Here is a 26,217-nt window from a genome sequence, read left to right on the forward strand (position 1 = left end):
CCTTGGCTTTCCCTGTGGTGTTCACAGGAGATTAAATTTCCTTCCCTGAGGTGTGGGTAGACACTTGTTGGGATGAGAAAGCCAGAGGAGAGTAAGGGAGAGGGCCATTTGATGTGGTGGATCGTTGATATGAGATGGGAAGATGAAGTAAAAGCAGAGGGAAGGAAAAGTTTAGTTCTGTTTTTCTGCCTTCATTCAACTTTCATTTTTCAGTGTCCCCTGGGAGTAGATCTGGTGTTTATCTGATACTGCTGTTCATAGATTCCTAAATCTCTCAGGATGAAACTGGTTCTTCATCATCCTCCCAGCTGCTCTGCAAGTCCTTTGTGAGAGTTCCATTGCTGTTGGCAAGACAGTGAGCTGCAGTGCTGGTGCTAGAGCTTTTCTACAGAGATATAGCAATGCAGAGGAGGACTGCTGTAGCAGTTGAGGGGGTAAAGCCCCCTCATATAGTTTAAATGCATTCGTGGCATTTTACTGGGGAAGTTGTTTATTTATGCTGGACAAAGAAGCCAATCTGTTTTCGTGCTTAGTGTTTTTGCTCTTTTCTTTTACAGTTAAATTCTTCGTGTTTTATTTTGCAATCCTTCTGATGTGTCTCTGCTGAAACTTTTGTGTATGATGCTACATTTTATGCTTTAAGTTGTTTCTTGCTATTTTTTGTCCAGCATTGCAGTACTCCAGGGCATTCCCTGTGTGGTGTTGTGTCAAAATTCCTTTCTGTCACAGTGCATTTTCCATCTGTGATGACAAAAAGCCAGGGAGAAATCCATGTCCATTCACTAAATAAGATTTTTTTTCCCATTATTATAGTCATAGTTAAGCCAACTAGATTAGTATGTGAATAACCTGTTAGTTATAACCTCCAGGTAATACTGTGATGATGTCATGGCTTGTATAGTGTGTTGTCTTTCCTAATACAGAAGAATTTTCAAAGGCACAGGAAAGGAATAAGGAAGCCACTGGTTCTGTGTGACCTCACTGAGCTCGTAAAGGTGCTGACTTTTCACTGTTTCGGGAGCTGGTTCAGCCCTAGAAAAGTGGTTTCTAGGCTGGAGGTAGGGAAGGAAGACATCACTGAGCCAAGCATGGGATCTTTGTGTGGTGCAGAAGAAAGGTTTGTCAGGTGAAAAATCTGTCTCTAGAACACACAATATGGTGACTGTCAAATAATTGCAGCAGAGCAGTTACAAAGAGAGAATTTCTCATGAATTAAAGCTTGTGTTGAGTAAATTAGTTTTTATTGACTGAATGGTTTAGAGATGATCTGGGATAGCTGTAACTTTTGAAGTTACCCCTTATTCAGCTTTGGAACTGGTTGGTTGTACCATTATTTTATTACTTTTTGATGTCTGATTTCTATTTTTTGAGAAACTAGCTGATGATTTCCAAGTACCTAAAGAGAGAACCAAGTTCCTAAAACAATCAGAGAGATTGATGCATGAAATCGAAGTTTGTATATGTATGAAGGTGACTGCAACTTCTTCCTACTGCTAAATAGAAGCAAAGTGTACATGTGTGTGTATGCATATACAAATACACATAGATATATATGCACAGATGCATAGAATTTAGTAAATATTTATGCATACAGTGTATATATATATATGCAATTATGTTTAGTTACGTGTCTATATGTATATGTATTTAAATGTCTTTTTCAAAATACACTTATCTTGTATTTTGAAGAAATTTCACATACATGTATAAAATAAAAACCCAAAAACATACAGGTGACAGTGTTTCTATGATGTGATTGGCAATGAATATCTAACAAGGATGAGAAGCTGCTCTTGACTATGTTTACTATGTTGCTCAGCTATAGTTTGTTCATCTTCTGATTACACTGTGCTTCTGTCTTGTTAAGATATCATCAGGATCCTTTATCAGTCATGTTGTGTGATCTGTAAAAAGATGGAGACTGTTGTATGCTAGGTTAGTATTATCTGTTGAGTAATACAAGGTAGCATGAGACATACATAGCATGAGAAAGATGCTTTGCTCTGTTTTTTGTTTCAGAAAAATACACCATTGTCATACATGTATGTGACACAATGAGTAGCAATGAGTTATTATTTCTGATTCTTTTTTCTTTTCTTTTGTGGTGCATGAGATAGAATATCCAGTTGAGGAAGTTACCATGTCATAGTTTGAAGACTGATGGAAGTTAGTGCTGTGTAAACATTACTGTCATGCAACAAGTTATTTTTTTACTGTGCTGGAAGCCTATAGGAGAGTCATAGATTTCTATACATCAACAGTGGGATCCCTGTATTAAGGCAATGCTATAATACCATCACATATTAAAATCATGATCCTGTACCTTGACAAGTCAGTGAGAGATTTGGCACGGATTTTGATGGGCAAAGGATCAGACTGATCGACAGTGTCACTATACTGTAAGTGTAGGGTGCAACTTCACTTGTGCAAATAGCCTGACATCAAGACTGCTTGCTTGAGTAAAGCTGTGCTTGCATGTAAGCCTGTGTAGAGTGGAGTTTTAAGGTTTGTCCCTGTAGTAGGACAAACTCCTAGCACAGCCGGGGGCATTTTATTCCTGGAAGTCTGCTCTGATTCCGTGTTGTAAGTGTATTATTTTTGCACTGGTGAATTCCCTTCTGGAAGAAGAAGGCTAATAAGGTGGAGTAACTGTTGCCCTGTTTGGTTATTGCAGTAAGGTTTTTATAGTCTGAACATCTTGCTCTACTTCAGATCAATTTACTGCTCTCAGTCATATGAGCATGATTTGGTCTTCACCCTGTAGTGGTTTCACATGAGTGAAATTTGACCTATGCAAAGGTCCATGGATGTTTTGGAGGTTCTTTTTGAGTACCAAAAGCTCACAGGCCATCTGGAAGACATTTTGATGACATTGGATACATTGGATCCAAACTACCTTTTTTTTTTTTGCAGTTTTTTTCCCTCACTCAGGCAAAATTCCTTTTTGGATTTTAATGGGACGAGCATTCAGTGCTTGAGTTTGATAAGCCAGGCACAAATTGGTGATGAATGGATTTAAAATGCAGCAGTGAAGACTGAGGTTAGATATTGGGAATAACTTTACAATGATAGAGGGAGGGAGGCATAGGATTGATTTAACTATTTCACTGTGAGGGTGACGGAGCAGTGGAACAGGCTACCCAGAGGGGTTGTGGAGTCTCCTTCCTTGGAGGTCTTCAAGACCCAGCTGGACATGTTCCTATGTGACCTAATGTAGGTGAACCTGCTTCTGTAGGGGGGTTGGACTAGATGATCTCTCAAGGTCCCTTCCAACCCCTACCATTCTATGATTCTATGATTCTATGATTTCTGTGGGAAGCTGGCAGTCTTGCCAACAGTGGAGGTCTTTAAGAATGATCAGAGCAAATGGGAATGACATGGAGTGGCTTATCATGTCTTGGCCCTGGGATGGACGAGGGGACTTTCTGAGTTCCCCTGCAACACCATTGTTCTAAAAGGCTGTGAACACCTGGATGGATGGATGCATCACTTGTGCATCGATGTACTACTCCTGTTACTTACCGAGATCCACATCTGAATTTTCATAAACTGGATTAAAATCCTTTAAAATGTTAAAGACTTTTCCTCACAGTCAGTTTTTTCAGTTTATCTGGAATCCGGTCTTTTGGATATCAGCAAGTTGGGCTGCTGCTGTCCTTCAGCAGTTAAAGCCTAAAGTCTCCACTGCAACATGCCAATTTACTTGCAAGGTTGGTGGTGCTATTTTTTCCATGTACTGAATTTTTTTTTAAAAGCATGCTCAGGTCAGTTGTCTCTGCCTTTGCATTAAATTTGTCCTGAGCCATTGCTACTGAAACAATATTTTATAATGATATTCTTATCACCTAAATGTATTTTACTATTAACACGTGCTGCATGATTTTGATACTAAGTAACTCCCCTGTTGTCTCTAGCATTGTGATACTCATAAACCGAACGATGAATAAACTATGCATGCAGGTTAATGATCTAATCTCACTGCCTGTGTATGGACAATAGGAAAAATAACATTCACTCCAGTACTAGCGTATCTGTTGTATCAGTATTGCAAAGCCATATTATCCTATGGTTGGAAATGACAGTAAATTAAAAGGAAAAAAAAAGCCTACACAGTTGGGTTTTTTAGCTCGATATTAATTACTGCAATTGGACAATGCCTTTTCATAAGTATATGTTCTATCACTTGTTTCTTTATCTACTCTAAATTATGTTCAAAACTGAAGAAAGATCTGACAGATGATAGAGATCTATGAAACAGAGAAGATCGGTCTATTAAAAACGCCTGCAAAACCGTCTCATGAGTAGTTAAGGAAAGTATGGCTGGATCTAATCTTACTTTGTTGACCTATTTAAACAATAATATATAATACACCTACCATGCACTGACAGTGAGTCAGTAAAATACTGCATGAATAAGCATGACAATTTTACAAAGAGAATATCATTATAAAGTATTTATGAAACGTCTTTGTGTAATGAACTTTGTACATGGAGGCTTTTGTCCATCGTGGGAAGCTAAAAAAATAATAATCAACATTTCATCTACATATGCATGATGCTGCAAAATAGCCTATGTAAACTATTTCTTTCTGTACTGTTCAGTTAATTCTTTCATCAGCTCCTACAAGTTTTATTTGCAGTCATTCGTTCAGATCACTGGTGCCTTCTTTGCTGTTTTCTATAAATTCCGTAAAATAAATGTCCATAAATATACTTTGATGTTGTCTTTTCATAATTAACCATTGTGTTGTTTGGAACCATACTGGCATTTTATGTTAAAATGCCATTATTAGTATGGGTACACCTGCTGCAAAGGGAACATGAAAACACTAGTTTACACCTTTGAAATTGTACAGCAATATGGTGTAAACAGGTAGAATCTTATTTTTGTCATTTTTCCCATCAGCTCAAATATTTCAGCAAATTTCAACTATTTCTAACTGCAGTTATTATCCCCTTAGCTCCTGAACCCTTTGCAGCCATATGTGAAGTATGTCACGTCAGTGGCTTCTAGGAACAAAGGGACGGAGCTCTCCCATATTTTGAAATAAAATGATTCATCAGTATACATTTTGCATATATATTCATATCTAGACCCTCACAGAATTTGTTTTACTGAACATTAATTGCCCAATATTTTTCTGTATTCTTGAAAACATTTTTTTCTCTGCCAAGTTTCTAGATTCAGTGAAATCAATAAGAAATATGACTTTGCAGAGACTATACTAAAAAGCTGATCAAGTATTTGATGTCTCATTAAGAAGAATACTGTGTTTGCAATGTCCTAAATGGTCTCATGATATTGTAAGCAGGTTGTGATTTGGCATGCTTGTACGGATTGCACCCAGCATGTAAAAAAATTTCCTTTAATTGTTATGTGAAATGTTTGCATTATGTGGTGATTATCTGTGAACTCATTGTACATGTATCCAAATGTGTTTTCTATTGTGCTTGATTTTGCTGGCCATTCTTGAATGTCTTGGCAACTCAAGAAACATATGTTCTGTGCTGTCCTCTGTAATGCGTTTACTCTTTGATGTTTTGTCATATTTTGTGAGCCTTTATTTTACTCTTTTTCCAACAATATATCTTTATATTTGTTGGAAACAAATTTATGCAAAGACAATTTTAGTAAGCTTTGCTCAACATTATTTTATTTATTTGTTTGCCAAAGCTTGTTCAAACACCCACCTGCTATAAATCTTTTGCAGTTAATCCACCATCAGACTTGAATTTTACAATTATAGATGAACATAATGTTCAAATGTCATGGAAAAGGCCACCAGATGCAATAATGGGTTACAGGATAACTGTGGTTCCAACAAATGGTAAGTCCTGTAAAATTTTATTGTCATTACATTTTTTTTTAAACTTGGCTTCATTTTTATTGTCTAATTTAGGTATCAGTGTAGCTATTAACATCTTTTCTAAAGTTTGTGATAAAGACAAGGTAGCAACAAAGGGCTTACTGGAAGGAGCAGTGCTTGTTCCAAGTTAGAGGCTTTTTATCATAGCGATTACCCCTTGGCAACTGTAAGTAATGAATTTTGAATGCCCTTCCTTTGCAATAAGCAAAAAGAAAGTAGAATCATCACTCTGCTACTCTTCTATGCTTTTACCTTAGAGAATTGTATTTACTTCATTCAAGTACATCTCCCTGGGGAAACGTTATCTGTGTCAGGTGACATGCAGTGATGTCATGTAACTTCCTGATAATGACTGTGTAAGACAGCCATTATTCTATTTCACTTTGAGAAATAACCATTTGTAACGACTAACAATGTCATAAAAGTGATAATGAATCTGAACTGGACCATAATTTGTAAGATGATAGTACATTTTGTATGTGCATTTTAAGTTTCAAATTTCCTGGATTTATTAAACACTGAAGTAACTTTGTTCGCTATTGAAAACAGGTTGGTTTCAAGTTTCAAAATGCATACTTTAGGAAAAAAACAAGGTGTATCATTTTGGATAGATTTTTCTCTGTTGCTTTTTATTTTTAGTGATCAACTTGTCATTGATATGGGATTTAAAGGCTACATTAACTGTTTTATATATTTCTTGCAGATGGGCCTACTAAAGAATTTACACTTTCACCTAGCACTACCCAAACGGTCTTATCAGATCTTATACCTGATATACAGTATGCTGTGTCAATAGCTTCATATGATGAAAGGGAGGAGAGTGTACCTGTTTTTGGCCAACTGACAAGTAAGTACCTGTAGTACAATTAAGAAATCAAGTAAGATAATTGAGTGGTCATTCACAGGACTTGGCTTTGCTCCAGTTCCTCAACAAAATTGCCACATACCTAAGTCCTGATCAGATGTAGTTGTCTGAACAGCTCTTTTCCATTAAGCAGAGATAATTTGAAAGAGATAAGAGGAGACTGATATGAATATATCATGTCTTACAACTTCTATAGAATTCTTTGCAGGAGGCCAGTAATTCTTTTGAGCTAAACCTGTTTCCTATAAACTACATTTGCTGAAGTCGAGGAGAAGACTCTGATTGACCTCAGTAACAAATAAATCTGACCTCCTTCCTATGTGTGGGGGAGTGGGGAAAAAAGCTAACTCCCTTCATCAAACTGTAAAACATGACACAATATATCTATATGCATGATAAAATACAGAATTTTCAAGATTATTATTTATATTTAGTAATTAAAATACAAAAGACATTTGCTTAAATAAAACCAGTAAGCACAAAGACTATCTTCTGTGACAAACCTTATCTCACATTTAAGGCTTCCCAAGCACGTGCTGGAAAATTACTTCTGAAGAGTTCCTCTCCGTATTAGAGAGGAATAATATTGTTATTTCATCCGGGGATGTTGCATTTAATTTTCAAGAAATTAATGTACAAAATATACAGAATATTCTTAATTATTTGTGTTTTCTGTATTTTGTGTTGTCTTGAGTGTTGTGTTGTCAAACCTGTAAGTACAGCGATATGTTTATAACTTGCATTAATGTTTTTGTGTTCTGAGGCTTGTCAGATATGTGTCTCTAATTCCCTGCACACTTTGTTTTTAAATGTTTACAAATGTAACCTGATTTCCTTCAATTGTCTCTATGTTGTGCTTTGTGCAGTTCAGACAGGTGGTCCAGGGATACCAGAGGAAAAGAAGGTTGAGGCTCAATTACAAAGTAAGGTGTTTTGTCTTTGTCTGACATTTTAGAGAAAGTGAGGTCTAGCTGTAAGGCCTCATAAAGTTAACTTGTGTTCCTTTGTTACCTAGCAAAGAAATTAACTTGTAAAACTGTCCAGAGTTAAGAAAGCTTGGGAAGGGATTGGGATGTGAGGAATTTATAGCCAAATAGAAAGAATAAGGTACAAATTTGGTACTGAAACTAGGAATTTTGTGCAACTAACCCAAGCAAATGTGTGTCTTAGTCCTACTAACAAAATACATTGTGCTGTGGTTAAAAGGCATTGTGGAAAAAACTGTGCAACTATTATGGGGAGATAAAGAAGCAAAGCAGAAATGGTAATAAAATGGAGTGTTTCTATAACATCAAGCTGTTACAAAAAATGTTGTGAGTTTTCATCTGCTGTGGCACAACAGATCTTGTCAATTAGTGTGAGATGTGTCGTAAAACTGTCTAGCTGACAGTTCCCTTTTGGTAATGGCAGCTAAAAGGCTTATGTGGGTATTCACTTATGTCAGTAATGCTTCCCCAAGTAAGATATTCCAGATAAGAATATCAGTCTTAAATATCTGTTTTGGCTTTTACCAACTATATTTCTGTAAGACATTTCTCACTGATTTGTAAGAATGCAATTTCTCATTTGCTAACAGAGGTATTTTGTATGTGCGTGTGTGTTTGTTTGATTTATGTTCCAGGATGCTCCATAAGTGCAATGACAGATTTAGTTTTCCTGGTAGATGGTTCATGGAGTGTAGGGAGAAATAACTTCAGATATATCCTGGACTTCATGGTTGCCCTTGTATCAGCTTTTGACATTGGGGAAGAAAAGACAAGAGTTGGAGTGGTTCAGTACAGTTCAGATACAAGAACAGAGTTCAATTTAAATCAGTACTTCAGAAGAAGTGATCTTATTGATGCAATTAAAAGGATACCTTACAAAGGTGGCAACACAATGACAGGTACAGATTTCCCACATATGTGTTTATTCAGCATTTCATTTTATAATTCAAATTTGCATGAAATCCTAGTTCATTTGAGCCTAATAAAACACATCTTGTGGTGTTGTTTTCAGGTGAGGCTATTGATTACCTGGTGCAAAACACCTTCATTGAGTCTGCTGGAGCAAGAAAAGGCTTTCCTAAGGTAGCAATTGTCATTACGGATGGAAAAGCTCAAGATGAAGTGGAAATTCCTGCCAGAGAGCTTCGCAACATAGGAGTTGAAGTTTTTTCTCTGGGTATGTTGAGTTTTTCTAATGACTGAGAATTAACATTCCTAGAGAAATAGATTATATGCTTTTTACCAAATCTGTTTCAAGAAGTTTACTGTGATGCTCTTTCCACGTGTATGCCTTGAAGTGGATCGTTTGCGGCCTCTGGACTGGAACGTACCAGCTGTGTTGGTAGGAATTCTTTAGCTCCTACATGGAGATTAAGGTGACTGACAAGCATAGTTTTAACCTTGGCCTTATTGAAGATACCACATTATTTTCTCAGGTTGAAAATGGAGTACGTTTCCTCATTGAATTAATCATTATTTTGCAGTTTGATTATTGATAATGACAGACAACATAACTGAATTAAAGTCAGCTTTATCCCATGATGTTCTGATAATTAATGAATACATTCACAGGTGTCTGTTTTTTATGGTCACTTAACGCAGTCCTATCTGTTGCAACTTCTAGGAATCAAAGCAGCAGACGCGAAGGAACTCAAGCTAATTGCATCTCAACCTTCACTGAGGCATGTGTTCAATGTGGCTAATTTTGATGGAATTGTGGATATACAGAATGAAATTATCTCACAAGTGTGCTCTGGTGTTGATGAACAACTAGGTGAACTGGTTAGTGGAGAAGAAGGTGAGATACTTTATGTAAATGTATTTATTTACTTCAGTTTAATCTGATGACTATTTAAGGGGCTACCCCTACTTCTTTTGCTTAATTTCTGCCTCATTTAGCAAGTGTGGAAAACAGGTCTCAGCTTTGTGCATTTAAATGCAGGAGAACAGAACATGTGATGTAGTAGATTTAGAATAGCTCTGTTATTCTGTAGTTTCAAGGGCAACACAATGATGTGCAGTTATCAGAGTCTAATACAGACACCACTTCTATGGAAAAATGTACTAAAGAGAAAAAAACTATCTTGGTGAAGGGGCAGAATATGCAATAGGTTAAGAACCAAGGACGACAACTGGAGAAAGCTGAGGAGACTGGATCACTGCACCTCTCTGTCCCTGTGAGATTCTAAGTAACTAATTATATTTCTACACTCATTGATGCCTCATTTGGATTGTCCTGTGTTTATGCTTAAAAAACCTGCCCGACTTTTAGTGAATATTGAGAAAAGTTGACTAAGTTTAGTCCAGAAATAAAATTGTGAAAGAAAATCTATTTATAATTGTAATCAATAGTTTGGGTTTTCTTTTGACTTCTTTCAGTGGTGGAGCCTCCTTCAAATCTGGTGGCCACTCAGATCTCCTCAAAATCTGTTAGAATCACTTGGGATCCATCCACGAGCCAAATAACTGGCTATCGGCTGCAGTTCATTCCAATGATAGCTGGTGGAAAACAGCATGTACTGAGTGTGGGTCCTCAGACTACTGCTCTGAATGTTAAAGATCTCTCTCCCGACACAGAATATCAAATTAATGTTTATGCAATGAAAGGATTGACCCCCAGTGAGCCAATAACGATAATGGAAAAAACACAACAAGTAAAAGTTCAAGTGGGTGAGTTAGGAGCTACTATGTTATTTTCACACAGTAGCTTTTTGTTCTTTAAGCCTCTGATGCTTATTTTAATTTCATCCCTTTGTTATTTATGAGAAACAGTTTGACTGAACATGGTTTATTTTCTTTGTAAGTAACTGGGTGTGATACATGAACTGCAGATGCAATTGTAATATTGTGACTATTGAATATCTGTTTATAGTGGTGATTCTTTTTCTTTACAGAATGCTCACGTGGTGTGGATGTAAAAGCTGATGTTGTGTTTTTAGTCGATGGTTCCTACAGCATTGGTATCGCCAATTTTGTTAAAGTAAGAGCCTTTTTGGAAGTGTTAGTTAAAAGCTTTGAAATATCGCCTCGAAAAGTACAGATAAGTCTTGTCCAGTACAGCAGAGATCCCTATATGGAGTTTTCTTTGAACAGATACAACAGAGTGGAAGACATAATTCAGGCTATTAACACCTTCCCCTACAGAGGTGGATCTACCAACACAGGCAAAGCGATGACATATGTGAGGGAAAAAGTATTTGTTACCAGCAAAGGATCAAGACCCAATGTGCCGAGAGTCATGATTCTTATTACTGATGGAAAATCATCAGATGCTTTTAAAGAACCTGCAATAAAACTGAGGGATGCAGATGTAGAAATATTTGCAGTTGGTGTGAAGGACGCAGTGCGTACAGAGTTAGAAGCAATTGCATCACCACCTGCTGAAACCCATGTTTACACAGTGGAAGATTTTGATGCTTTTCAAAGAATATCATTTGAACTTACACAGTCTGTCTGCCTACGGATTGAGCAGGAACTGGCTGCTATAAGGAAAAAGTGTAAGTAACTGCTATTACAGAAGTGCAAATAGGTAAATCTGAATCAATGTTTTATGCTTGTAGTTACCTGAATAATTAATTTTGATGAAATTGTCATATACAAATGATAATTTTAATAACTGTGGATTTGGTTCTTATTTTCAAGCATCTTAAAAGCAACAGGGGAAATTAATGAGGAAATGGAGATGAAAAAATTATTGGACAAATATATTTTCCCCTCCCCTCCTAGGTACCTAGAAAGCTATTAAAGCGTGTGTCTATCTGTAATGACCTTAGTGGATGTGCTCTGGTTTTACACTCAGTTTAGTAAAACAATTATTTACTGAGGTCATTCTTCTTTATCTGTCTGAAATGAGATAGCTAGTCTAAGCTTGTCTTTTAGATTTTCAAAGGCAATGAACAAATGCCAACACTCTCAGAGGGTGATTTGCTTACATTTTAGGGTAAAATGAATGGCCATCTGCAATGGATTTAGACAGGAAAATCTGAGACAGCAGGTGTTAGGTGATGTTAATTTCAATCTAGCTGAAATGAAGTACCACTTCACATGCATCCAAATTTAGTGAGCTTAGGTAATGTTTAATATTTAAAAGATTTTTGAATGACCAACTTTTGGTCAGCTAAAGTTGCTCATGATTAGTTGTACCCTCCATGTCCCTACCTATGTTTATTAGAACACTAACACTGAATAGCTCCCAGTATTCAAAATCCCACTCTCTTTAAAAATAAGCCTTTTGTTTCAGGATAGCTTTGAGGAACAAACCAGCAAAGCAGCCTTTGTTTTAGAGGGCTCAAGCAGTCTTAACATCCCTACTGTTAGGCTGACTAGGCCAGCCAAAACAAGCCCAGGATGTCAGGTTTGTGTTTGTGCCTCATGTCAAGTTTCTTGTTTCCCCTTTGACTCCATTCCTGATAAAATACTGGGATTTATTTTGTCATATTTCTAATTGAGATCTGAAAAAACCCAAGGATTCTTAGCTTCCCATTGAGGGCATAAACTTACCGCCACTCATGGGACATATGAAAGAGGGAACACAACTTGATCATCGGATTCTAACTTCTTCTCAGAAGTACATTTTTTAGATGGACTGTTCTAATTTGATCTTGAAATCATGGAGTTGGTGCTTCTACTCGTATGATTTGAAACAGCCTAGATATAATCTTAAGAAAATTAGGTAGCTGTAAACCAGTATAGAAAACACCATTGCATGTACAACAAAATGTGTGTTCCATTAGAAAATAGCACAATTGAGGGATGGTTTTCATTTACTTTAGGTAATTTGTGTTAAAAAACCATTGTAGTAAGTATGCCTCATCTGTACATTTTTATTTCCACACAGCTTATGTACCTGCAAAGAATATGGTCTTTTCTGATGTAACATCTGACAGTTTCAAAGTGAGCTGGTCTCCAGCTGGACCTGAGGTTCTGTCTTATCTTATTAAATATAAAGTGGCAGTTGGTGGAGATGAATTCATTGTTTCAGTACCAGCTTCAAGTACTAGCTCAGTTCTTACCAACTTGCTACCTGAAACTACTTACACAGTCAGTGTGATTTCTGAGTATGAAGATGGTGATGGCCCTCCCTTGGATGGAGAAGAAACCACCTTAGAAGGTAAGCTTTCCATTATTCTCAGAATCATATGTTCAAATAGAGTTTCCTTTGAGAGAATGCATGTATGTGGAACAGACAGTTAAGACTGAGAAGATCTACTGGTATACAAGATGAGAATAAATGTTATTGTCTCTCAATGCATTTAGTAAAGGGATAACATTTCAATAATAGACCAACACTAAATGGTAAAGATTAGGTTTTATTTCCTTTGAAAGCTGGATGGGTGCTGTGTTTCTCTTCTGTGGCCTGTTTTTGAATGAAGTGGTGTGTTGTCATTAATAAATTCATTGGCATGTATTAATCTTAAAACACATTTGAGTTGGACTAGATGATCATCATAGGTCCCTTCCAACTGAACTATTTGATTTAATAATTATGACTCTGATGCAGGAATAAGTATTGACTTTAACACGTTTAAAGCATGTATCAATGTAATTTGCAGTGTCTACATCTAACTTAGATTCATAGAAATTCTGGTTTATGTACAATAGGCATAAAGGGGGATGAATTTTTGGTCAGCCGTTTCTCATCAGAACTTTATGAGTCTGATCTAGAAAAACATACTGATTCAAAACTTATATTGATGTCAGGGTGAGATTATGTGATCAACAACTGTAAATTTAAGCATGATAGCTGTACTTATTCTTGTTAGACTTGCCATGATGCATTTGTACTGATTTAAAAGAGAAGGATGCCAGTAGTTGAATACTATGCCAGTAGTTGAATACTCAGTATAATCTAAATAATGCTTTTTAAAATATTGATCCACTCTTTTTCATTATTCCATGCTGTCATTTGTGACCTTTGGTGACGTAAATGCATCCAAGGGAGCAAAAGAAGCAGCACGGAAATTTGTTGATTGCTCTTTCCTCTTAGGACTGATAGGAATACACACTTATAAAATAGCTTTAGTTTGGAAGATACAGGTTTCACTGCTGGTGTGCATATTTCCGTGACCGTACCAGCAGGAATGTTTTGGACACACAAAACTTTCCCTTAGGAAAAGAAACTCTTGGCTTTTTGTGAGTTTGTGAGTGTAAGGGATAGAAGTAACAGCTTTATTAAAAATAATCAGTGTTCCCATGTTGTAACTGATACTGCCTTAAACAATTGTTAGCATCTTGATCCGATGAAATCTGATGAAATGTCTCAGGATAGAGTTCTTCTGCAGTCACATAAACATCAGCAACTCTCCATGCACATCTAACTAACAGTTTGGGCCAGATAAAACTTTCTTGGCAACTAAATTTAGTTTCAGGCTTTTAAAGAATTCCAATTTGCTTAATATGTTTCTGATTAATAGTAAATAAGTTCATTTCTTTAAAACTGGGATTACTGATTGCTCCACTCTTAGTAGGTCTGTAATTTATCACTGAACAACAATGCTTTTGGCTAATAGTGTTCCAGGTGATTTATACTTTAGATAGTAAACAATAAAAAACTGGTTTTTTTTAAAATTTCTCTAAATGACAGTGCTACATACTGCTAGGCATCTTGCAGGATAGTAGATCTGAGTGTGTGATGGAAGAGTCTAGTTATTCTTTGATGTGCCCACTGGGTTCATATGAAACAACCTGAGCTGCCATATCTTCTGTCAAGGAAAAGGCTAGGTTAAATGATTCACCACAGTTTTTCCTTAATTTTTGGGATAACAAGCTATTTCTTGTCTTTCAGTTTGAGATTAATTCAGAAGCCATTTTTAAATGTTGGATGCAACTTGTATTGCAATGAATATATGTGGCACTTAACGGAAAATGAGGTGATCAGACACAGTCAGCATGACTTTATGAAAAGCAGGTCATGCTGAACAACTTGATTTCTTTCTATGACATGGTGACTTGCTTAGTGAATTAAGGAAAGGCTGTGGATGTTGTTTATCTCATTTTCAGTAAAAAAACCCACTGTTTCCTACAGCATCCTCCAGGAGAAACTGTCTGCCTATAGCTTGGACAGATGTGTTCTTCATTGGGTGGAATGGTGGTTGGGTCCAGAGAGTAGTGGGGAGTGGAGTTAAATCCAGTTGGTGGCCGGTCACCAGTGGTGTTCCCCAGGCCTCAGTGTGTGGGACAGTTCTGTTAACATTTTTATCAATGATCCGGATGAGAGGATTGAGTGCATCCTCAGTGAGTTTGCAGCTGACACCAAGCTGGGTGGGTAAGTAGATCTACCTGTGGACAGGAAGGCTCTTCAGAGAGGCCTGGACAGTCTGGAACAATGGACTGAGGCCAATGGTATGAGGTTTTATAAGTCCAAGTATTGGACCCTACCGTTGGGTCACAACAACCTCATGCAATGCTACAGGCTTGGGACAGAGTGACTGGAAAAGAAAAGGATCTGGGAGTGTTGGTCAACAGCTGGCTGAACATGAGCCAGCAGTGTGCTCAGGTGGCCAAGAAGGCCAATGGTATTCTGGCTTGTATCAGAAATAGTGTGACTAGCAGGACCAAGGAAGTGATTGTCCCCTGGTACTTGGTGCTGGTGAGGGCACACTTCCAATACTGTGTTCAGGTTTGGGCCTCTCACTACAAGAAGGACATTGAGGTGTTGGAGCATGTCCAGAGATGGGCAACGAAGCTGGTGAAGGTTCTGGAGAACAGGTCTTATGTGGAATGGATGAGGGAGCTGGGGATGTTTAGCCTGGAGAACAGGAAGCTGAGAGGAGACATGATCACTCTCTACAACTACCTCAAAGGAGGCTGTAGTGGGGTGGGGGTTGATCTCTTCTCCCACATTATCAGTGGACAAGAGGAAAAGGGCTCAAGTTGCACCTAGGGAGGTTTAGATTGGATATTAGGAAAAAAAAACCTTCACTGAAAGAGTTGTCAAGCATTGGAACAGGCTTCTCAGTAGAGTAGTAGTGGTAGTCACCATCCCTGGAAGCATTTGAAGACTTGTAGATATGGTGCTTAGGGACTTGGTTTAGTGGTGGATGTGGCAATGCTATCGTTAATGGTTGAATTAGGTAATCTTAAAGGTCTTTCCCAACCTCAACAATTCTATGATTCTGTAAATATATTATTTATTGTTAAAATTTAACTTACAGAAATAGAATTGTTTTGGTGGTTTTTTTTTCCTATTGCATTTACCTTGGTCTTTTCTTTAAAGTAGGAGAGCTGCCTGAGTGTAGTCAGACGTAGCTGACAACTCTTTGTAAAAGGAGATAGTCTAGAAGCAAATGAAACCTATATGATTTGTTGTGTTAAGAAATTTCCCCAACTATGCCCAAATGTCCCTGACACATTTCAGTTCTGCCGTTACCACTCAACACAGTCAGACCATTTTTAGTTTCAGAAGCAGTTGTATAAACTGGGATTAATGTACTTTTGGGAACTTTTTTGTTATACTGCTGATTATAACTCCACCCCTAAACTTTCAGAAATGACTAATGATTCCTGCACCTTTGAAGAATGAGAGTAATACAAGCTGTTTTTTGGTAAACTGGATGAGCCAACAGAATGATTGGAACGGCTTCTCTTCAGATACTGCTTAATTAAAAGCAAATATTTAGAAATCATATGTGTATTTTTTTATTTTCAGTTAAAGGTGCTCCTCGAAACTTAAGGATAACAGATGAAACTACTGATAGCTTTGTAGTTGGTTGGACTCCAGCTCCAGGAAATGTCCTACGGTACAGGCTTGTATATAGACCACTTACCAGAGGAGAAAGGAGACAAGTGACTGTCTCAGCAAATGAAAGATCAACTACTCTGCAGAACTTGATCCAAGATACAAGATATGAAGTGTCTGTTATTCCTGAGTATCAGTCTGGGCCTGGGAGTTCACTGAATGGATATGCAAAAACTGATGAAGGTACGTGACCAGTGCCATGAATGTAATATGCTTGAGAAGAACTCCCTGCATGCTGATACACTGAAAAGAGAATAAACCATATTGGCCGTATGTATTATCACAGATGAACAGGGAATTGTAAAATTACTCAATTGTAGTTGAGAGTTAAGATAATATAATTTATCACTATTGTAATATTTCATTTAAAGATAGAGTCTATTGAACCTGCAACACCTGGCAAGGTAACTTGTGTGAGCAATCTACTTGTATGTTTAATTAGTTGTCCTCATGATTCTTCATATTGTCAATCATAGCAATTATATTTCTTTTCAGCTCCTGTTTGCACTTTGTTCTGAATAACTAGCAAGGGATGAATGAAACATTTCATTTACTAAAGTTATCACTGTAGCCTTAGCTAGTATGAAAATGTATGATCCTTTAACACAGGCATCATGCTTTATTAAACAAAATTCAAAGAGTAGAGAAACAGTACCAATGTCCTGAGCACTGGTGATACTTCACTGAGACTTAAATATTAAAAACCAGAAAATCTCTCATTAAAAAGCACTCTGTAGGAAACCATAATGTGTAATTTCATATTTCGTTGGTGATCTTTGGCTTGATTCTGCAGGCAGTGGATCTTGTGTTAAACACATGGATCTTGTGTTAAAGTTGAACATATTTTCAGGTGCTAGTATGTTTAATGTTCCAAGAATAAGCCCATTTTAACAGGAAAAACTAGGATAAAATTTAATTTATTTGGATATTTTTTCCAAGAAAGGTGTGGATGGAATTGTACAGTCCTGATTACAGTAAAATTATGCTGTAAGAGGGTTAGTGCAGGCTTTCAGGAATTATTTTTTCAGCATCAAGCCCTATGTTGTGGTAATTAAACCAAGAAATGAAGCTAGGCTCAAGTTGTTTTCAACATCTTTTGACATGTGCAGTCCGAGGAAAGCCAAGAAATTTGAGAGTTTCTGACGCTACAACATCAACAATGAAGCTGTCTTGGGGTGCTGCTCCTGGCAAAGTGCAGCAGTACTTTATCACATACACTCCAGTGGCAGGAGGTGAAACTAAGGAAGTGACCGTGAAAGGTGACACTACCTCTAAAGTGCTGAAAGGCTTAGACCAAGCCACTAGGTATGCGTTGACTGTGTCTGCCTTGTACGCTTCTGGAGCAGGAGAAGCGCTTTCTGGAGAGGGAGAAACACTTGAAGGTAATTATTTAATGTTTCTGTACAATAATTCATTTATTTGATTGATGTTTAAAGATACTTAAAGTGCAGCATCTTCCTGAGTTTTCTGTGGAAGTAAATATTCAAATGAAAACTAGGCATAATATTCCATTTTCCAAACCTCCTATCCATCACAGAAAACAGTGGGTTCAAATCACTGGTTTTGAAGGGAACTCTGGGTCTCTTTAAAAGATAATCCTAGAAGCAGCAACCAAAACTGACTGTACTTCCACACCAGACTCCGGGAAATATTTGGTCTTATAACTTCTACCTTGTGAGCAGTTTTCATGACAGGTTGTTCTTAATATAGCAGGTTTAATTAATGGTGTTAAAGTATCTCATCCATTTTAAAATTGAAGGGTTTCTGCTCTACTGAGACTGAAATGTGTACAGGGAATATTTTTACATTAGAGAAGCAAAACCAAGGCTAAGCATAGAAATAATGAATCATATCCTGCTTTTAATTAATAGGGGTAAGATCCTGGAGCCTGAGCATTAACAGAATGATGGGAAAAGCATAAGTTGGAGCCATAGGCTTTCTTATAAGGAAGAGAGGCTGCTCTCACTCAGCCATCAAGCAGACAGTTTCCCAGAGTTGTTCCCTGTGAGCGTTCTCTGTGTCATATGATGATTATCAGAGGGTAGGGAAAACTGCCTCCTAGGCCATGAAAGGAAGCGTGGCTGTGCTCTGAGCTGGCCGGATAGTGTATTGCTGAAGTCTGACACTGTAGCTGTGTAGGCGTGATGCTTAAAAACATCTTGCAGATGAATTAATGGGGAATTAAAACTTGTCCATTGACGCTAATGGAGCCATGGTAGGGATATACTTGGCAGTCATTTTCTCCATGATTTTTACTTTTTGTTCATGACATGGGTTAGGAAACAAAACAGAGAACCTATTTTGAATAGGAAACTGTAAAACAGCAACAACAACAAAAGAGTTACCAGTGTGCTTAATTCATCCTACTAAAATTTATGTGCTTATTTGAATACTGCAATTGGCAGCATGGACTCTTTAGGATTCTTCTTTAATGAAGAAAGGCAGATACCTCCAGAAGACAAATAGTCCCCCTGAGATCTCATTTTTCCTTTTCTCTGTCTGTTGACTATAGGAAGGGCAACTGAGAGCTAGGCACAAACCCCCTGCTCGCTGCACTACCTGAGTCTCAGACATTGATCCAGTCCACCTACTTACACTGAGACAGGATGCAGCCATCAGAGAATCAGACACCTTGCAATTCATGCAGAGCATTGCTCAGGTCCCTTATTTTCACTACCCATGCAAGCTCCAAAATGCTCCTTTTGTAGAAGAAAATAACTTGTCTTCTTCCCAGAACACTGCTGAGATCCAGGTAAAGAAGCATAAGTAGCTAGATTCTGCCCATATCCTCCAGAAAGCCTGAACTTAATGAACTTCTCTTTTGGTGATGCTGCCACTTTCTTTTGTATGATATTCTAACACTTTTTTGGAGGGAAGAGGGAGTATGGAGATGTAGTCCTTAGTCTAGGAGACTTTGAGTTCACATCTACACGCCCTAGCTGATGCACAAGGCTGTAGTATATGCTGGGGAAGAATCTCCTTTACTCTTTCCGTTGAACCTGAGAAAGTCTACATCCAGGCATGCAAAATTTCACTCTCAGAACAAGAACAGACTGGATCCCAAGTGGACACAGGAGCCTGATATCGCTGTCTTTTCCTCTGTACTGTCAGTGGACAGAGGAATGCCTCTGTCTTCCTTTGCAAATCTTGAGAGGTCTGCCTCTCTCTGTTAAACAGACTGAAATGTTGACTTCCTTATGGAAATGCCTCAAATTTTAGAGAAGATCTGACAAAGTTAACTGTTTACATTGGGTGGAAAGGTTTTAATTGAATATCTTTGTAATAAGACCATAAAGGGCCCTTTATTAATACAGAGATCTGGAGAGACTGTGTTTCAAAATCATAAAATAAGCTTAGCTTTTTACCCTATCATAAACAGATGGCAACAGAAAAGGCATTTTCTAGAACTTCAATTAAAACACATTCTCAATATAGCAGAATCAAAAAGGCAGACCCATCAGAAAAGCAGAACTCCATCTCAGGTAGACACTGTCTTGTGTTTTCAGTGCTCACCATCCCCAGGAGGGCTCTGATTCTGATATGCACTTTCTGCAGTGATAAATTGTCAATAAAAAGAAAAAAAAAATCTGAAAATTGGTTGAAGAATCAAAGAATTGTAAAAGACAGTTGCCTGTAGCTCAAGAATGGGTTTATATGCAACCAGATGGAGTTTAAAATGGGTAGTACACTTAAAAGGACGCAGAAGCATTCCTGTAAGGGGTTTTACTCTAAGAGACTGAATTAAAACCTTAAAATCTGTGACAGATTTTGTCTTGGGATAAATATGAATAAATGAGCATCCTGCCACTTAACTGAATTACTTTTTATTCAGTTCCTCCATATGAAAAATTGCTTTTAGCATTTTGACAGGTATAGCTTTGTGTCTCAAATGTGTATCCTTTGAAGATTCGTCTGGATTTGAAAATCCTGTCAGAGTGTACTCCAGAAAACATTGCTCTTCATTTTAAAGCTGTCTATTAAACTTCACTTGGTTAGATAAAATGTTAAGAAGAGCATGTACCGATGTCAGTCATTACTGGGTGATCAAAGGTAAAGAATAGAATACAAATTTCTGTTTACATGACAGCAGAGGCCTAAATCATGATGTTTCCTCCTTGAGCATCCACTGTGAATTTCAGTCATCAGTGTATTTTCATTTTCATGGGGTAATAAAATGGTCCATAGATATTTCAAAGGACTTTTTGGCTAATGATATGAAAGGTTCTCATAATATTTGTTGAAATATATACAATAGAGTATTTTGCTATAAGGCAGCGTCTTACCTCATTGAAGGAAAAAAAGACAAAATCTTTGAGAGAAAGCAGACAACTGAGAATACAAAGATATCCACTTTGGAACTAAAAGGTAACATTCAAACTTCAAAGCCTGGTGTAGAAGTTTACTTGAAAGGAAATGTCAGGCTAAAATAAATATGATTGGACTTGGCTGAAAAGTTACACAAGTGAGTGAAGTGAATACTTGACTATTAGCTGAAATAACTTGTCTGGCTGAGACTGGAAATGGGACAGATCTTAACTCCTGGAGAAATAAACTTATCAACAGTAATGACAAAAAAGCTGTGAAAGGAAGCATAAAAAAGTGTTTAGTATTGCAGTTAGTTTTTCCGTGAGCCATAGTGTCTGAGAAACAAAATAGTGCAGTGTGTGTTTTTCATTGCCAACAGTACTGAAGTACTGAGCACTTAAGTATTTTCCTGCATCAGAATCCCAGTGGGGCTTACTTGATGTCTTCACCATATGAATTCTCACCAACCTACTCAGTCAGTGATGCCATAGTTTCTGGCCACTTCAGTTCATCATCATATCAAGAGCTAGGCTTGAGATTACCTTTTAGGCTCAGACAGTTGATATTTTATGGTATTGAAACGTAGTAGAAGAGAAAACAATTTGGGTGTAGTGAACATTTCAGCACTAATAGGAAAGTGAGAAAAGACATGCTGGATACGTCAGCTTCTCCAGCTATTGTATAGTCAAGTGGCAGGAAGTGAAAAAGCCAAGTTCTCAGATGTTTATGGAATTTCCTGAGTCACTAAATGGTCCCCTGTGACTAAGGATGTAGAAGCAGCATTCTTACTGCCTTCAATAATGATTTATTTTGCTCTGCATGTAGTAGGAGAACTCACAGGTACTGTGTCATTCTTGCAAGGGTAGCCTTCAGCAGAGAGAGAAAAACTTAGAATTTTTTTCAGACTACTCTAACATGATTTGCTAGAACATGTCTGCCCAGGCATTCATTGATGGTCCTTCAATTATGTACGTTATCACCAAAGTATTTTGGAGCAGTTATACATTGCCATTGGAAATTCCTTTTCCTCTGCTTTGTTCTACACGGCAGTTTTTCAGGGTTTTGAAGTGGCTTGTATGCTTCAGGAGACTCGGGAAAATCAATCCACATAAACTGAGCAATTATTCTGTTTACTTGGTGTCATTTACCAGCTGTATACTCTCTGCTTCTCCTTTTGTTTTTATTTTTTTTCCTATGTCCTTGCCCTTATTGTTTCTCTTCATAAAACAGAGAGGGCGAATATTTTGCCAAGTAGCTGTAGATAATCTCTTCTATAAATTGTTTGCATAGCTCTCTGATCCAGCCCAAAGATGAACACATGCCAGAGGATCAGAATTTTATGAACTGTTCACAGGCAACATGGTATAAAGAGTTTAGCAAATGGATAATAAAAAAATTACTTATTTCTGAGGGTGCTGGTCCACATCATACAGGTAATTGTTATTCACAGAGAATCGTTTCTTTTCTGTGATTGTGGATTGGGAAAAGGGAAACTATACTTTTGCCCATTTGTTGAAGGAGTTGTGTGTCCTTCTACAGTAATCCAGATTTTAGGGAATTTATAGTTCTCTGATCTTTTATACAGCCTTATTCAGTCACTGGATGATTTTTGTCTGCAGTTATGAGGTACTATCCAGAGGTGAAAGTTTTGGAGTTTTATATTTCATACTGTATTAAACATAACTGCATGTGCAAAAATATATACTGTAGAAAACTCTCCACTTTTATCTTTTCACTTTCAAAAATGCATGGTGATCAATCACTAGGCACCTTTGGTTAGAGCTCTTCTGTAAAGGTGCCATGGAAAAGTAACAGGCATATTTTGTTGGCTGTGATTCCCCTGAGCTCACACAAAGTCTTTGAAACTGCTAAAGTAAATTAAATCAGTTCAGACTGCCATTTGCTGTTTGGTGAAATAAATTTAAGGAGCTAAACAAATTAGCACTGATGACTATGTTCGATGATGCATAGTACAGACTGAAGAACAAGAAACACCCACAGGAATGCCTTGGGGGAGAAGTCTCTCTCATCCCCAAACCAACCATTTGGCTTTGATTTATAAAAATTATTTTGATCATAAGATTTACCCAGGTCATCACACACCAGAAACAAAATATACATAAACTGAGATATACATGGTGAGAGTGGTGTCAATGCAACAGACAATGAGCATTTTGCAAGAGCTACTGTTTTTCTAATCTGTTTTTTAATAAGAGAGGTGGTTATAAGTCTGGCAAGAGTTTGATTTTCTGCCCAAAGGCATGCTGTCAGATGAAAAGAACATACTGTACATTATCTGCTAAATAGATTAACTTTCATAATTTGCAGTTGTTTTAAAGAGAAAAAAAATTCATTGCTAGATTAAGAAGTCCTCACAGAAATGTTTAATCCTAATGAATGTCTTAAAAGTTTGAAAGCTACAGATCTATTTTATGAGTGTCTTTTTTCTGGCAATCACATGTTTTTCAGAACAACTGTAAGAATATTTCAGTTACTGACTCTAAGCAGGGTAGTCTTTACACTTTTAAATATAAATTTCAGTGAAATTTCAAAAAATAGAATTTCTTTTTTCCAAAAAAGATTCAGTGATGGGATTCACATTTTGTTTGCATTGAGAAATTTCAAAGTGTTTCCACTTATATCTGCAGTTCCAAGGCTAGAAATGCTGTTGGTGTTAATGGACATAATTATTTTGAAATAAGTGAGACTGCCACCCATATTAGCAGAGATGACAACCTATGCTGTTTCTTACCTTTGTACATTTTAGAATAAACAAGAAGTGCAGTGTGTTAGATTAGGGACATAAATTTGAGAGATGTCATAGTCTCTTCCTTTTTAGAAAGAGAATCTTGATGTTTCAGTGACATAGGGCCCAATCCTGCCATTCCATTGGAGAGGTAGCTGTACTGTGAGAATTGGGCTGTACTAAAGCAATATATTTAAAAAGGTTGTCACGATTCAGTAAGTTTTCAGTTGGAAGTTATTTTCAATTTGAAATTATTTTCTGTTATATACATTTCTTAGAGTTTAGATTGGGGGATTTTGGCAGGGATGATGACTTTTCTTGGTCAGAAAATGGATAGAGTTCGTTGGTAAGGAAATTATTTCTTTTTGCTGTTTCTATAGCAACATAGGAATCCTTCAGAAATGAATGACCTCCTACAGGCAGAATAGTACAAATTCAAGTGACATTTTCTTACAATGAGGTTTTTAGCATATCACAGGGACTTTACGTAATGTTCAGACTGCGTAGTGCTGTTTCCGTCCTGACAGAAACAAAGACTCAGTGTCCTCAGGAGATGTAATGCTGTTTCATGCATTTTTCAAATTATACATTGCAAGGTTTTTGTCTGACATTTGAAATTGACTTTTGATAATCTGTGGAAAAAACATCTTAGTTTTATATAGAAAGTGAAATAGATATATATCAGGAAAAAAAATAACACAGGGAAGGGTTGAATGAATAACAAAGGGATATTTCTAGACAGTTAAGAGTACTGTTGATTGTTTAACTGTTGGAAAAGTCAGATAAAATATTAAAAGGACCGAGTATTAATTCCTATTGGCTTTACTCCTATTGGAGTGGGAACTCAGGGGTGCTTTGATCAGAGTCCCTCTTTTTTTTTGCGTGTCAGAACACTCCTGGTTTGTATCGTCTCATCTTTTTATATTCCCAGTAGTAGAAAAGCAAGAAACTTGCTCTAACAGGGTCAAGTGAGCATTCTCTTTCTGTAGCAAGCCCTTGACTCTTCCCTGTACCATGTCCACATCTCCTCTCTATGTACCTGAGGGCTGGTACTACAACGGTAAACAACTACTTTGTGGCTTGGAGGGAAGGATATCAGTTTACTAGTGACTGCCTCCTCCAATGCTGAGGAGAGTTTGACCATCAGAGTAAAATCTTAAAGTGATTCTGCTACTATCTCATGTGATGCATGTACTTGGATCCTTGGCTGTGATGACCTAGCCTACTGACTTAATGAGCTAATCCTCACATATCCCATTGTAAAAAGGCAGGATTCAGACCATAAAGTTTTAGGATATGCCTCTGCAAGAGAAGACTCGTTTATTTAGTTGATTCTTACTTTTAGGATACTGGCTTAGACCAAGCCTATGTTTAACTTCAATGAAACATGTCTCTGCATGACATTTACTGCTGCAGGGTGATTTTAAAAGCTGACTTTAAGAGCACATACACAAAATTATTTAAACTTTGTTCCCAGACTGCATGTACAACCCCCACTGAAATCAGCTGGAGTTGTGTAAAAGTTTCTGAGGGGAAAGGCCATTTGAATAAGGACATTTATGAATGTCAACATTTTAATTTTAGCTGATTCACAGTCTCGTGTTTAATAACAACAATGATTGCTGGAGAGCAATGGGAAATGAGCCAAATGGACACAGTGAAACTGTTTTAGTATTATATTGTCTCTGGCATACTATAATGGAAAAACTTAATATGGAAACTGGACATTGCAGAAGTCCAGAACTGTGTGTAAAGGCACCTAACTGAAAGTTACCAAGTTAATTTTTGAGAGTGTATCTTTACTGAGTGATGATAGAGATGTACAAGGGACTGTGTAGGCAGACTAGCTCTGACCTAAAGACTCCTAAAGAAAGTCTGTTAGCCTGAAAGTGGTGACTGGATTAGTTGACCAGGCAAGAGTTTGACCTGTCTGTGCAAACACTTTCTTTTTTGTGTATGTACTCTTCATGGCTTACAATTGTGCTTACACCCGCTCTTTCGGTATTCCAGAGCATCATAGCACTTGGTGCCTGTTAGGGAATAATTTTCAGAAAAACAGGTGCTTCTTATGTTGCTTATGACAGGAGCTGTATGGAGTGATAATCATAATTTAGCTTCCAATTCAAGTCAGCAAAAAGCAGAAGTCTTTTGACAACCACTTGCGAGCCAACCAGCCAGCATTTTTCTTACTTGCAGTGTTCATTATCTTTCCATGCTGTTTATCCATCCCCTATAACCAAGCAGGCAAGAAGCAAGTGTACAACAAACATTTCTGAAAACATAATGTAGAATTTATTTATTTTCTTGGTGAAATGTAAGCAAGGTGACTAGGCATTTTGTTTTAAGCCAAGGGAAAAATACAGGTCTAATTGTATGTTTGCTACTGACTGTATCATACCAGTGTTATTGTGAGGCATAAATATGTTGACCTTGAGTGTAGCAGCTTAGATAATATTTGGTGGAATCCTAATAAGATTTGCAGTTGTATTGCGTCTTAAACATGGCTGTTCCCCTAATACAAAAACACTTGTGAGAGATGCAGTGAAGCATAAAGAAGCTGTCAATGAACTTCCACTTCACACATGAGGTGCAAATCAAGTTAGTGTGTTATGTTAAAGAATGTTCTCAGTGTAACACATAAAAAGTCTAATTTCCCTTAGTAGGTAAGTTGTCTTGTCAGCAGTTTCCAACTATTTAAAGTAAAAAATTTC

General features: G+C 37.3%; 1 protein-coding gene across 1 annotated transcript in view; it reads left to right on the plus strand.

The window, feature by feature from the left end:
• Positions 1–26,217, plus strand: part of COL12A1 (collagen type XII alpha 1 chain) — a 99,944-nt gene that overhangs the window by 2,469 nt on the left and 71,258 nt on the right. Inside the window, 11 exon segments of the mRNA XM_061989484.1 lie at positions 5,712–5,828; positions 6,571–6,714; positions 7,599–7,655; positions 8,354–8,617; positions 8,731–8,895; positions 9,343–9,516; positions 10,098–10,388; positions 10,613–11,215; positions 12,556–12,828; positions 16,366–16,638; positions 17,565–17,837. Of these exon segments, the coding sequence (XP_061845468.1) occupies positions 5,712–5,828; positions 6,571–6,714; positions 7,599–7,655; positions 8,354–8,617; positions 8,731–8,895; positions 9,343–9,516; positions 10,098–10,388; positions 10,613–11,215; positions 12,556–12,828; positions 16,366–16,638; positions 17,565–17,837 (2,634 nt within the window).

The sequence above is a fragment of the Colius striatus genome, chromosome 2 (genome assembly GCF_028858725.1).
Source record: "Colius striatus isolate bColStr4 chromosome 2, bColStr4.1.hap1, whole genome shotgun sequence".
In the NCBI taxonomy this organism is placed as follows: Eukaryota; Metazoa; Chordata; class Aves; order Coliiformes; family Coliidae; genus Colius; species Colius striatus.